Raw genomic sequence first — 13,322 nt, forward strand, 5'->3', positions numbered from 1 at the left:
TAACCTGGAAGGCTAGTGAATTAGTAGTTATAAAATATTAAATAATAGTTATAAAAAACTGTTATAAAATAGTTTATAATTTCCATCCCATAAATGCAGGGATGCCACACTCATGAGGCCCACTGAAGCATCTTCTTCTTGCTTGCTTGAGTAGGAAGAAGGTGGAGTAGGCTGCTGTATATTGTAACAGTGGCACTGGAGGAGGAGGCAAGGGCCTCTGTGATGCTGTTCCTGATGACTCTGCTGGATTGTCATCTGCAAGAGGATTGTCATCTTCTTACCTCCACTTCTTCAAAACAGGTTGGGCACAGAGCAGCCTGGGAGTGGAAGGGGAACTTTTTCCACTCCTAGGATGTTCCCTGTCTGATCAGTTTTGAAGATGTATGGGCAGAGATGTTAAGAAGGCAGAAGTGATGGAAAGGGGGTAGGTGGGCTCTCTTGCCTCTCTCACACAAAAGGGGGGTGGGTTGCAGAATATGGTAAGACTTATGCACCATTCTGGCTTTGGCTAGGCATGTGTAATGTTTTTCCTTAATTCTCAGAGTGTAAGATGTGAATATGTTTTTAAATGGAGTGTTGGATTTGTATGTTGAAACCTTGCATTTCAATCCTTGATCCCTCCCTGAAATTCAGTGACTGGCTTTGGGCATGTCTTTCAACTAAAACTGCCTAATAGGGCAGTGGTTCCCAAACTTTTTTGACTCGAGGCTCCCTTGACCTATTGGCAATTGGCTGTGGTTCATCATTATGTCACCATTTTTTTAGGTGGGGTAAGCCTAAGCCTTGGTAGTATGACAGTTTTTCTCCCTGAAAATAACTGGGATGAAGGGAGCTAGGTGTGTTTGCTTGCTGTGCTAGAATGTGACCCAAGGCAGCAAGAGTTAAGCTCCGAGTGCCAAATAGGCCACGGAATTTCCTTCCTGGAGCTGTCTGACTGACAAGTCATTAAATTGCTGCTGCTGCTGCTAGAGAGAGAAAAATGCATTTTGGGGGCTTCACCACAAAGGGAGGAGAGGAAGTGTGTGTGTACAAAAAGTACATGCAAGCGCTAACCTGCTGCATGTCTGCTGCTGATTGAAACCTCCCTTCGCCCTCTAGTGTGTTGTGCTCTTGTTATAGGTAGCCTCAGCTTGGCAGCACTGTGAGTCAAATGCATGCAAGCAGTACCCTGTTGGCCATTTGATCCCACACTGCCCCCCCCACTCCCTTCCTACTTTTTTTCTCAGATTCTTCAAAAAGGGAAACATTTGCATCTCCCTTGCAATGGCAACAGACTTTTGGTATCCACTGTCGCAGCCAGAGGTGGTGGGCACAGAAGCAAAGTTTGCTTGACTGCTCCTACCTTTGCAAACCAGAAAAATCTGAGAGGTTAGGGGAAACCATTCAGTCTCTTATCTTCCCCCCACGCACTTTCCTATGATTCACCATTGTGAGGATGCCTTTATTGCTAACCACAACACCAAAAAGGTGAAAGTGAAACAGGAGTGGAGGCCCCAGCCAAGCTCAGGCAGTTGCAGCGAGCCAAGAAGGAGAGCGATTGCCCTGGTTTCTGCCTTTATCCAGGTCTTCCTCTGAGAATGCTGGCTTTGAGCAAGGAGGGGCTTCAAGGGATTACTCTGTGGCTCTCCACAGCTTTTGGTGGCTCCTTGGGGAGCCACAGTTCACAGTTTGGGAACCACTGTAATAGGGGTTTGTGAGAAGAAAGTAATATAAGGTTCTGGTGCAACACTTCTCAACGTAGAGCAGGGAAAAAATGTAAATAAATAATGTCAAACTAGCATCAAGTGGTATCCTTTAGTCCTTTTTGATGTTCTTCATTCAGTCTTTGTGCTCTTCTCCCATGTCCAAGGACATTTTCTCTGGATTTGACCAAATCAAATTGAAAGCACTGTTTGATAAACTAGAAATAATTGGACTAAATTGCAGCATAGATTCTTCTAAGAAATGAGGTACTTAATATGAGTGAAAACTAAAATTACCAGCTCTGAGATGCTAATGAAGTAGGACAGACTGCATTGACCCACAAAGTGAGTACTGTGAGATTATCCCCTTGTAAAAGAGTCTGTGCATCTTTAATGAGAAAAACATTCTTTGGAAAAGTAAATATGATGTTGCATGTTTTGCCGCTTCTTTGCATGTTTTCTATAGTAAGCAATACATTCTGACTTAGTTTTTCAATTTATTTAGTTACTACATTCCTAATCTTCCTGTTTCAAGAACTAAGGCTGGCTTGTAGCCAAAATAAACAAAAGCTATAGCTGTGTAGACAGCAAGAGGAGTAACTTACTCCGTGCAGTTGCTGATTTGCTGCACCCATGCTAACTTTTAATAAGGTATACCAGTCATTATTAAGCATCTCAAGGGTTCATAAGGGAAATGTTCATTACAGACCACATGAATTTCCTACATGTAAGGCACAGCTGTGTTGGAAATGCTCCTGCATATTTTTGGATTTTGTGGTGTTTTTTTTTTTGATGTTTTTTTTTTGCATATACGCATTAAGAAACTTGATTCCAAGGCATTTCAGTGCAGGAATATATATGATCACAACGATTAACTTACATAGAGTTTTTCCCATTTTTCCTGTACAGAGGAGTATGTATTGGGACAGGTTTAAATGATTTTATTCATCTGTCACAAATGACTGCTTTTTCATGTACATCTGTTCACCTGTCTTTCCTTTAATCAGTTACAAATAACTAAGGTCAAAATCCTAAGTATGAGAAATATTTCTAGGAGAAATAATTCTAGGCCTAGTTCCAAGTTTCAGGGGGCCTTGGGCAAAACTATCCTCCATAGGCCCTCTCCTGCCTGAGCAGGTGCTCCTAAGGTTAGTGGTGGGACTTACCTTGGCAGATGGGGTAGAGAAGAGGAGGTGACAATGGAGCAACTGAGAGTCAAGATAATTGCTTCACTACCACTGCACAAAGGCTGTGGGTGTGTGTGTGTGTGTGTTTCATTTTAGGTCTCCCTGCAGCCAGTTTCTGGTACCTTGCCTCCTGTGTCTATGCATACTCATTATTTAAAAATGTAATGGTTTCCTTCATCTAAACTTTTAAATAACTGGCAGCTCGATCCTAACTAGGATTGGACCAGCATGTGGAGGCATTTATGACAGTGGAACAATGGCCCATTGTTGTAAAAAAGTTGTTGGGGGTGCATGCAGCATTTTGTGTGCCATTTTGAGCTGCAGCCTCACCACCAGAGCTCACCACTGGCATGCTGGAGCCAGTAAGCTGCCAGTGGGGGCTGGGCATGGGCAGATCAGAGCTTTGGGGGTTGTGCCCTGTGTAGGGTTTGGCAGAGTTTTCTCTGCCGATATCCTGACCACCATTTCGCCCTCAATAATCCCCCTTGGGTTTGCTCAGACCTATGCCAGCAGGTTTGTTTTGTTTGTTCTCTCCTGCCAGTCAATTTTACTGGATGGCCTCTGGTAATGGTAGTGTGTGTGAGAGAGAAAAAAATTTCCATCTATCTATCCCATGCATAATTTCACATGTCTCAATCATGTCTCTCCCTCAAGTGCCTTTTTAGACTGAAGAGCCCAAAATACTGTAACCTTCCCTTATGCTACAGCCCACTAATCATTTTGATTGCTCTCTTCTGTACCACTTCTAGTTCCACAATATCCTTTTTGAGATATGGTGACCTGAACTGGACACAGTAGTACAGATGTGGCCTTACCATTGATTTGTACAATGGCATAATAATATTGGCGTTCATATTGTCAATCCCTTTTTTTAATGATTCCAAGCATGAAATTGGCCTTTTTCATAGTCACTGCACGCTGGGTCAACATTCTCATTGAGCTTCCATGAGCACCCTAAAATTTCTCTCCTGATCCTGAAAGATTGCTCAGAGCCCCACCTGTTGCCCCCTTATCCATGGGGTGTACCTTCTTATCCGTGGGGTTTCATTCCGAAACCCCCCATGGATAGCCAAAACCAGGGGTGCTCACACTTTTTTGGCTCGAGAGCTACTTTGAAACCCAGCAAGACCCGGAGATCTACCAGAGTTTTTTTAAAATCCCATTATAGTCAGTGGGGCTTACTCCTGTGTAAATGTGGACAGAATTGCAACCTCAGAGCCCAACCCTATGGTGTCTACTCAGAAGTAAGTCCCATGCTAGTCAATGGGGACTACTCTCCGGTAAGTGTGGATAGGAGCTTTAGAGCAGGGGTGCTCAAACTTTCAACTTTAGGGATCCTGGACCTTTAAAATTGTGTAGGAGAGAATTTCAGCAGGTGCAGCTTGTCATCTGTGGGATGACAAGTTGCACCTGCTGAAATTCTTGCTTCTATACATTTGTTAAAGGTCCAGCATCCCTAAAGTTGAAAGTTTGAGCACCCCTGCTTTAGAGCCCAATCTTTTGCATGTCCCCTCAGAAGCAAGCTCCATGCTAGTCAATGGGGCTTACTCCCAGGTGAGTGTGGAGAGGATTGCAGCTTGTGTGCCCAAGCCTAAGCCTGTGTCCTCAGAAGTAAGTCCCATGCTAGTCAATGGGGCTTACTCCCGGGTAAGTGAGGAGAGGACCGCAGCCTTGGGCACCTGCATCTCTCAATTGCTGCTGAGAGCAGCAATTCCCCAGCTGGAGGCTGCCACCACCCTGCATCAGCGGCACTTCTGAGTGGCCCCAAGCAACTCCTCCAGACAGTCCCAGGCTGCTCCCGAGCCCTTCTGGAGACGCTCCTCAGGTTCTCCAAGGCACAACCGAAGTTGTGCTCTGAGCCTTCCCTGCAAAGTCAAGCCCAACCCTTGTTTAGCTCCACTACAGTTACCTGGGTGTAAGAACCATTGACTATAATGGGACTTACTTCTGAGTAGACAGGCATAGGATTGATCCTATGCACATTTACCTGGGAGTAAGCACCATTGCCTATAATGGAATTTAATTCTGGGTAGAACAAGCATAGGACTGTGTTGTAGGGCTGCAATCCTATCCATACTTTCCTGGGAGCAAGTTCCATTGATTATAATATGTACTTCTGAGTAGACATGCATGGGATTGGGCTCCAAAGCCCATTTTATCAGATGCATAAAGTGTCTGCATTTAGCAAACAGATGCACAGGGGGATACAAAGAAAAAGTTATAGGGGAAAAAAGCGATTAACAGTACAGTTTTCTGCATGTTTACTCAGAAGTAAATCTTTGTTCAAAGGATTCACCTCCAGGGAAGTGTGAAGTGATGGTACAAAACAACCTCACAGTTCCATTGGGACTGAATTGAATATGTGGCTCGGTTTTAGTTCCACGAAGCCAGAGCGCCATCCTATGCATGTCTACTCAGAAGTAAGCCCTGTTAGAGCCAGTGGGGCTTCCTCCCAGGAAAGTGTGGACAAGCTTGCAGCCTCAGAGCCCCATCCTAGGCATGTCTACGCAGAAGAAAGCCCCATTAGAGCCAACAGGACTTACTCCCGTGTAAGTGGCTAGCACTGCAGCCCCAGCCAGGCTCCTTCCCACACATACCTCGTGTCATCGGTGAAGAAGCGCGCCTGAAGCTGAGCCATCGCAAGAGCCCAAAGGGCAGAAATCCACAGCCTGCCTGTTGCACCCGAAGCAACCTCGCCGCTCCCATGTGGCCCGGTTGGGAGAGGTCTAGCTAGAGCTCCGCAATCAATTAGTGAGGGCTGTCCTGCAAAGTCAAGCCCAACCCTTTAGCAGCTAAAGACAAAATGAGTCGATCGCTAGAGTAGACTAAGGGCCCCACAATCAACTCATTTTGCCTCGCGATCAAGCGGTAGATCGCGATCGACGTGTTGAGCACCCCTGGCTAAAACCATGGATACAGGCAAATGCCTGTCCCCACTCAGAAAGATCCTCTGAACTCAGGAGAGGTCACAGACGTCTGTCCATGGCCTCTGATGGGCTCAGGCCGAGCTTGGCAGCTCAAAACATGCCTTCTGGTTTCACAGAGAAACCGTAAGTGATGTCTACCCTCCGGGGCTTCCCTGAGACTCCCAATGCCTTAGAACAAGGGTGTCAAACGTAAGGTCCAGGGGCTGGATGCAGCCCTCAGAAGCTTTTTATTCGGCCCTCAGGCACTGAGGTGTTGCAGCTGAAATGGCAGCACACATGAAAATTGGGCTTTCCCAAATCTTGAAATGTGATCAAGATTTGCATACTTTCTCTTCTGTCATTTGCAGTTAATGAGTTTCTATATGAGAACAGGATCTGATTTCTGGCCATTAGCTGCTTAATGATGTCACTTTTACTTAATAACATCACTTCCGGCCCTCAGCTGGAGCCCTGAATGCTAACATCAGCCCTATGTATGGAACGAGTTTGAAACCCCTGCCTTAGAAGGTATTAAAAACATCACTTCCTGTTTTTCCATGAAACTGGAAGTTGTGTGTTTTGAGCTGCCAAGCTCGGTCTGAGTCCGGGAGAGGCTATGGACAGACACCCGCAGCCTCTGCTGAGCTCAGAGGACCCTCCAGAGACAAGGGGAGCTCTGTTCCCCTTATCTCCGGGAGGGAGTGGGGGGGCCCACAGACCTGAACTGTGGATCACTAAATCTGCGGATATGGGATCCGTGGATATGGGGGCCCCCAATGTGCATCACTTACTTACACTGAAGGACATCTACCATTTTGCTGCCCATTCCCCCAGTTTAGAGAAATCAATCTGAAGCTCTTCACTATTCCTTCTGAACTCTACCACCCAGTAAAGTTAAGTGTCATCTGCAAACTTGGCCATCTTGCTGCTTATCTGCAAAGCTAGGAGATTTACGAACAAGTTGAAAAGCGCTGGTCCCAAGACACTGCTTTTCACCTCTCTCCATTGTGAAAATTGCCCATTTACACCCACTCTTTGTTTCTGATTCTTCTTGAATGTTGCGTTTTCCTGGGAGCCTTTGGTGAGGGACTGTGTCAAAAGTGTTTATCTTTTTTAAAAAAAATTTTTAATACACACAAACATACACTACAAACACATACACCACAAATAATAGAGGTTGCAAGACACCATCTACCAAACTGTTTAATACATCATTCCACATTTCTAATCTACTATTCTTCTACTTTTACCTCTCATTAACCTGAAAGATAAGGGAAAAAATTATTAAATGGACAAAAAAGGAAAAATAGAAAATATATACTTATCTCTACATATCCTATATTGCATACCCAACATACCCTACATATCTCTCCCTATATTATACTTATATACTATATATACTTTTTATACTTTCTATATCATTTCTACCATTCCTATTTATATCAACCTTCTAGACTCCTTTCAATACCTAACATACATATAAAAATGTTTTATTAATATGTTACTTTATATGATATATAAAATCCTTCTTATCTACCTTTCCCTTTCTAAAAATTAAACACTTATTATTTTACCACACTGATAACCATTTTTACTATCTCTAAAATTAACATCCCCAAATATATTTTCAATTACATATATTTTTTAACATACAAATTTAACCATTTTTACTATCATTATCATTCCAAAACAATCTCAAACACTTTAATTCCAATTCCAAGTCTTCTAAATTGACCTATAAAATACTAACATATCTCTTACCTCAAATATAAAAGTATCTACCAAATCATTACTCTATTTTGAATATCAATTCTTCTCCTTATCTCAAATTCTATCCACTCATCAATATCTTGCATATCTCTAAGTAATTTCCATCTTTTTCCTTGTAAACTTCACATAAATCTTTCTCCATAATTGGCACTTTAATAAATATCCTCTTCTTGTTGCTCCCATCAAATCCAAATTCTGGCAGATCCTCTCCTTCTCTTGATCCTTTTCTATGCCTGTCAGTCCAATTGTTTCTTCTCCATTCTGATCCGATGGCATCTGAATGCTTGTGTTCTGAGCTGCTCCATCAGTCTGCAACTCTATCAAAGTTTCTTTTCCAGCTTGTTGGTCAATAATCTTCTCCTCGGTTACACCTTTTTCTTTCGCGTCACTCAGTTTATTTATCTCTTGACTTAAGATTTCCACACCAATTTGAATTTGTAAAAATTGAATTCCTTGCTGATGGCTCAATAGAATTAACGTTTGTATTTTTTCTTCCATGAGGTTTCCCCATTCTTCCTGACATTTTTCCCTTTGCAATTCTCTTTTAATCCACTAGATGTCATAAGCAGCTCTTTTTACTGTGGAATGTGAGATACAAGACCTTCAGACTAAACAAAGTCAGTTCGCCGCTCAGTATCCTTCCGCATATTTAAATAGTCCAAAATAAAGTCTAGTAAAATTTGTATCCAGTACCAGTTTGCAAAATTTGTAGAGTTATATCAATCAGATGATAGTCCATATAATATCAAGATCGCACCGTATTGTCTCAGATTTAAAAAAACACCAGTAAGTCGGGGGAATTTCCCCCTTTCTCCTTTTCCTCCAGAACGTTAACCCAAATCAATCGTTTGAAGCCGAGATTTGCATAATACAGTCAGCACTTACTTTGATCTCCCAATTTCCTTCTTTCTTAGATGGTATCACCACAGGGGTTTTCACAGCTTAGTGGTAAATTTTGCCATTTTTCCTTATCTGCCTCAACGGCTGTGTCCCGGGAAGAAAGCCCCCGCCCCCCAGCGAAGCTCTGACCTTCTCAAGACACTTCGTACTGTCAGGATGATAAAACCTCTCCTGGCTTTGTCCTCGGATTTCCTTAAATCCGCAATTATAAGAAGAAAAACTACTAATTCCAGGAGCTCTGGAATCCTGCTGCTCATGCACTACTTGGCCCCGCCTCCTCCATCAAAAGTGTTTATCTTTGAGTGTTTATCTCTGTAAAAAGAAAAATGGCAAAATGACATTACTTTTGCTAAACACTGACATTCCTGATATAGTTGCTTCCTTTTTTCTCCCTCCAATCTCTCCCTTGACCAATGCAGCTTTTACAGAAGAATGGACAGATCTCCAGTATTAATGGAATTACAGAAGAACAATTGGAACTCAGCCTCAAGCCAGAGGAGCTGAATGGACAGCAGGCAGAAGGAGCTGTAACAGATGGTAAGTAGATGTTTGCAGTGACATCTGGGTTCCCTAGGACTGTGGAAAAGGCAAACGTTAAGTTGGATTTTGAGATCTTTTCTGTAGTGAACTGACACTGTTGTGCATTGTTTAGCAACAGGGATGAGGACTGACATCCCCATCGTCAAGTGAGGCTTCACACTATGCAAAGCCTCTGAAAGGCGGGGGGGGGGGTGTGATTCCCTTGCCTCCGGAGGCCTTTCAGAACCTCAGAGAGGCTCAGAATGCCTGTTTTGGGTGAAAACACATGACTTCTGGTTTCCTGGGAAAACAGCTACAGCTACAAGCTACTGCATCCAGATGATTCAAGAACCTCTTCAAGATACTAAGGCATCACAAAAGTTTCTGAAGTGCTTGAAAGGGGAAAAATAGGTGAAAATAGAGAAGTCAAGTTTCTCAAGTTTCCTTCTGGCAGCAGGCAGGGTCATATGTTTGAAAGGCTCCAAGGAGAGGGACTCCCCCTTGTTCCCTGGGCTGACCTTGCCAGGTTTCAGATTAGAGAGTGCTTTTCTTGGCTGCTGCTGAGCACTGATAGTTTTTAAATTTTGTTCCTCTCTAGCTAGTCCCTTTGTTTAACCCATTTTAGCCAGGGTACTGGGAGTGGAGGCCTCCTTCACCTGTTTGGGATCTTCCTCAGGAAAGGTCAGAGTGCCTCAAGTCCTTAAAGGGCTTTGTCCTGGGCCTTTTGCCTCTTTATTCAGCCTCCCCACTTTGCAGTTGGATAGCCTTTTCTGCAGCAAGTGCTGGGAGGTAATTGAGGCTAAATAACCCTTCTTTCCCCTCCCCATGAAACAGCAGGACCTGGGTTTTGTCACACCTACTGCTGGATTTTGGCACCGAGAGTATAGGTAACCCACTGTCTCACGTGTCTCCATTCTCATGCCTAAATGCAAGGTGTCATAGTTGCTAGCACCTTGCTAGCACCTTGTGCGTATGTCTCCTTACTTCTACCTTACTCTAACTCTACAGGAAGCATACAGAGTACTCCTTCAAAGGCCAGCATTCCTTTCAGAGCTTCAGAAATGAATTTAAACCTAAGAGCCAGGGAAGTTCCAAACCCAGATGGTAACAGGGCAGACCCACCTTTAGAGGTCATTCCCAGCCATCCTCTTGCTCCAGAGGCTCCAAACATCTACAGTTAGCATGATGCCACAGTCTCTTCGCTAGGTTGCATAGAGAGCTGACAGTGTGCTGAAAAGTGACAGCATTAACCTCCAATCATTGGGTCATCAAGATGGTGAAATGTGGGCCCTGAAACTCATGAGGACCCCAAGGGTCAGGTTTATGGATTTGTACAGTGTGCAGTATGATGCCAAACACCAGCGTCCTGGAAGTGATCAACCATTTGTTCTAGTTTGGAGTCATATTAACTGTTTCTCAGGACCTGATTGGGTCTGGGGTCTACTCACATTTTTTCATAATTCCTAAGAAGACTGGGAGTGTCCAGTCATTCTTCATCTGAAGTGGCTAAATTTCTGTCTTTTGCAGCTCATGAGTTTCTAAGTGAGAAAAAGTGCTTATTTTTTGTTATGATCTGTTTAATGACATCACCTCTGGCTCTCAGCTGGCATAATGAATGCTATTCAGCCCTCAGTATAAAACCAGTTTGACACCCCCTGCTATAAGCAGTATGAATCCTGACGGCTTCCCTAGTTAGATAGGTTGTAAATAGTTTTCTTTCAGATGTCATAGTTGGACTTATTTCTGCTGCTATGCTCCAGGTGCTTATTCTTGTCGGGGAGCCCCTTCTCTTGAAGCCCTTTGGATCATTTGATTGTGCCTGCTGCCAAGAGGAGGAGCTTCCCACAAGCAAAAGCTGAGCCACCCTGGAACCACTGAGAAAGGGAATTAACAGCTAAGATCATTTTTTCCTGATTTCCACCAGTTATACATGAGGAAATAGAATAATTCATGATATCTTCTCTCTCCCCCCCCCCCCCACTACTTTTGCTACAAAATTGATATCTCCTTTGCTGGAATAAAGGAGTTTTTCATCTTCATCATTGTTAAGAGGTGCTTGTTTTAGAAGCAAACGTTTGAAGACTTGTGCATGTGCACTGATAGTATCTAACACTTATTCATTGTTGGGCTTACAGGAAATGCTGTGTTTCTCCATTTTGTATATAGACTGAAGTCTGTGGGAATGATAAATTCAAAACAAAAGTCACAATTAATATTAACTCTACTTTCTGTGTTTGGAAAAGCAATTAATTGTTTATAGTATGGAAGCAGAAAAGAGACCCATGCATCAGAAGAGAACAGGAAAATGTGCCGGGCAGTTCCATTTACAGGGATGCAAGTGTGTAAGCTGAAGTACTTGAATTGAAGCCAGTTTTCTCTTGCTGTTTAAGGCAGCTTTAAACAAAATACCTTGGTTTGGTTGAGTGTGAAGTATGATATAGTGTTTTACTCTGCATTTGCTCTTTTCATGGCCTGCTGACTACTATCCTCAAATATATAACTCTAATCGTACTAGCAAGTGATTTAAGCCATTCACTGCACAGACAGGTTGCTTTCTCTTTAACTGCAAATGCTGGCTAGGCAAGGGTTTCTCAAAGGCAAATGACTCAGTTCTGTATCAAAAGGTGCACTGTCCTGGTTTGGTTGCAGTCTTGCCCAAACAACGCTTTTGTGATTCCATCATTTTATGTCTTGTGCCTGGTATGAAATATAAATGGAAGGAAATTTTAACAAAACCATTGAATTTGATGTAATAATCTAAGTCTGCCCATTGTGCCTAAAAGTGAATATATAGAATCGGAGTCATTAGGACACATTATTCTCTACTCAGGAATGCATATTGCCAATTGTCCCACTTCTTTGTGATGCAAGAGGAATGTTTAGCAAGAAGCAAGATCAGTCAATTAATGTGAATTGATTGACTTGCATTGCACATGAGCTGTACTGTACCAAAAATAAAGATTGGATTAGTCACGTTTTGGGTGCAATTCCAACTTGCGCCATACAGCTAGGCTGTAATGGCCTGAGCTGTATCCATCACAGGTTGGGAGGCTGCTGGAGGTCACCTCGGGGTAAGAGGATATTTTTCCCCTTAACTTTGTCGAGGCCCCGTCTGCCCCTTGGGGCTTCTCAGATCTGTGACAGCTATTTAGCTGGCACAAATCCAAGCATCTCATGTACGGCTGCCAGGCCTGGACATGGGGGTTAGGATTTGGCTCACACTAACACCACCAAGCCTGCTCCCTTACCAGGCCTGATCCTACATAAAAACAGCCTCACTGGATCAGACCATAGGCCCATCTAGTCTAGCTTCCTGTGTTTCACTGTGGCCCACCCAAATGCCTCAGGAAGCACAAAAGACAACAAGAGACCTGCATCTTGGTGCCCTCCCTTGCATCAGGCATTCTGAGGTATGCCACTTTTAAAATCAGGAGCTTGCATATACACATCATGGCTTGTAACCCGTGATAGACTTTTCTTCCAGAAATATGTTCAATCCCCTTTTATAGGCATCTAGGCCAGATGCCATCAACCACATCTTGTGGCAAGGAGTTCCGCAGACTAACTATGTGCTGAGTAAATAAGTACAGGTAGAGCCTATTTATCTGCATTAGTTCCATTCCGTGACTCGGCACGATTAACAAAAAACGTATTGTACTGAGTCCGTAGAGCAAATAGGCTACAGCCCTGACGCGTCTGGTTGAAAGGAAACTAAGGCAGCTGTTCTCAATTCCCTCCCCTCCCCACCCAGCCCTTCTGTTGCCAGCTGTCCCACTTCTTTCACAGTTGGAATGGTGAGCTTGCTTGGGAAGGCTCTGTGTCCCAGGTGGCCTCCCAACAGCACTGCAGGTTCTGCTCCTCCTCCTCTTAGCTGCTGTTGCTCCTACAACCCTCCCAACCCCCATCATGGAAACGCCTCTGCCCCAGAGCATTCTGGGACTTGTAGTCCTGCTCTCTGCTCTCTGCTGACTGTCATCTGTCTCTCCAAGGCTTCCCAAGAGCCTGCATCAACTGGGGGTGGGGGGGTGGGAATTTGTCAAACACTCCCTGGGTTTTTTAAAGCAATCCCTTCTCCTCCCCCTCCTGCCTCCACCTCTTGAGCCCTCCCTGTTGCCAGCTGTCCCGCTTCTTTCACAGGTGGGATGCTGAGTTTTTCAGAGTCCAGCCCTATGCATTTCTACTTGGAAGTAAGCCCCATTCCAGTCAATGGGGTTTACTCCCAAGAAGGTGTGGAGAGGATTGGGCTGTAAATAGCATGCTTTGCTTGGTGGGAAGGCTTTGTGATAGCCTGCACCATGGGGGGGGGGGAGAATTCAGCAAACACTCCCTAGGTTCTTTAAAGCAATCCCCTCTTCTCT

General features: G+C 43.9%; 1 protein-coding gene across 1 annotated transcript in view; it reads left to right on the forward strand.

The window, feature by feature from the left end:
• Positions 1 to 13,322, forward strand: part of AKAP12 (A-kinase anchoring protein 12) — a 104,296-nt gene that overhangs the window by 36,574 nt on the left and 54,400 nt on the right. Inside the window, exon 2 of the mRNA XM_066615677.1 lies at positions 8,865 to 8,982. Within this exon, the coding sequence (XP_066471774.1) occupies positions 8,865 to 8,982 (118 nt within the window). The remainder of the gene's footprint in view (positions 1 to 8,864; positions 8,983 to 13,322) is intronic.

The sequence above is a fragment of the Tiliqua scincoides genome, chromosome 1 (genome assembly GCF_035046505.1).
Source record: "Tiliqua scincoides isolate rTilSci1 chromosome 1, rTilSci1.hap2, whole genome shotgun sequence".
In the NCBI taxonomy this organism is placed as follows: Eukaryota; Metazoa; Chordata; class Lepidosauria; order Squamata; family Scincidae; genus Tiliqua; species Tiliqua scincoides.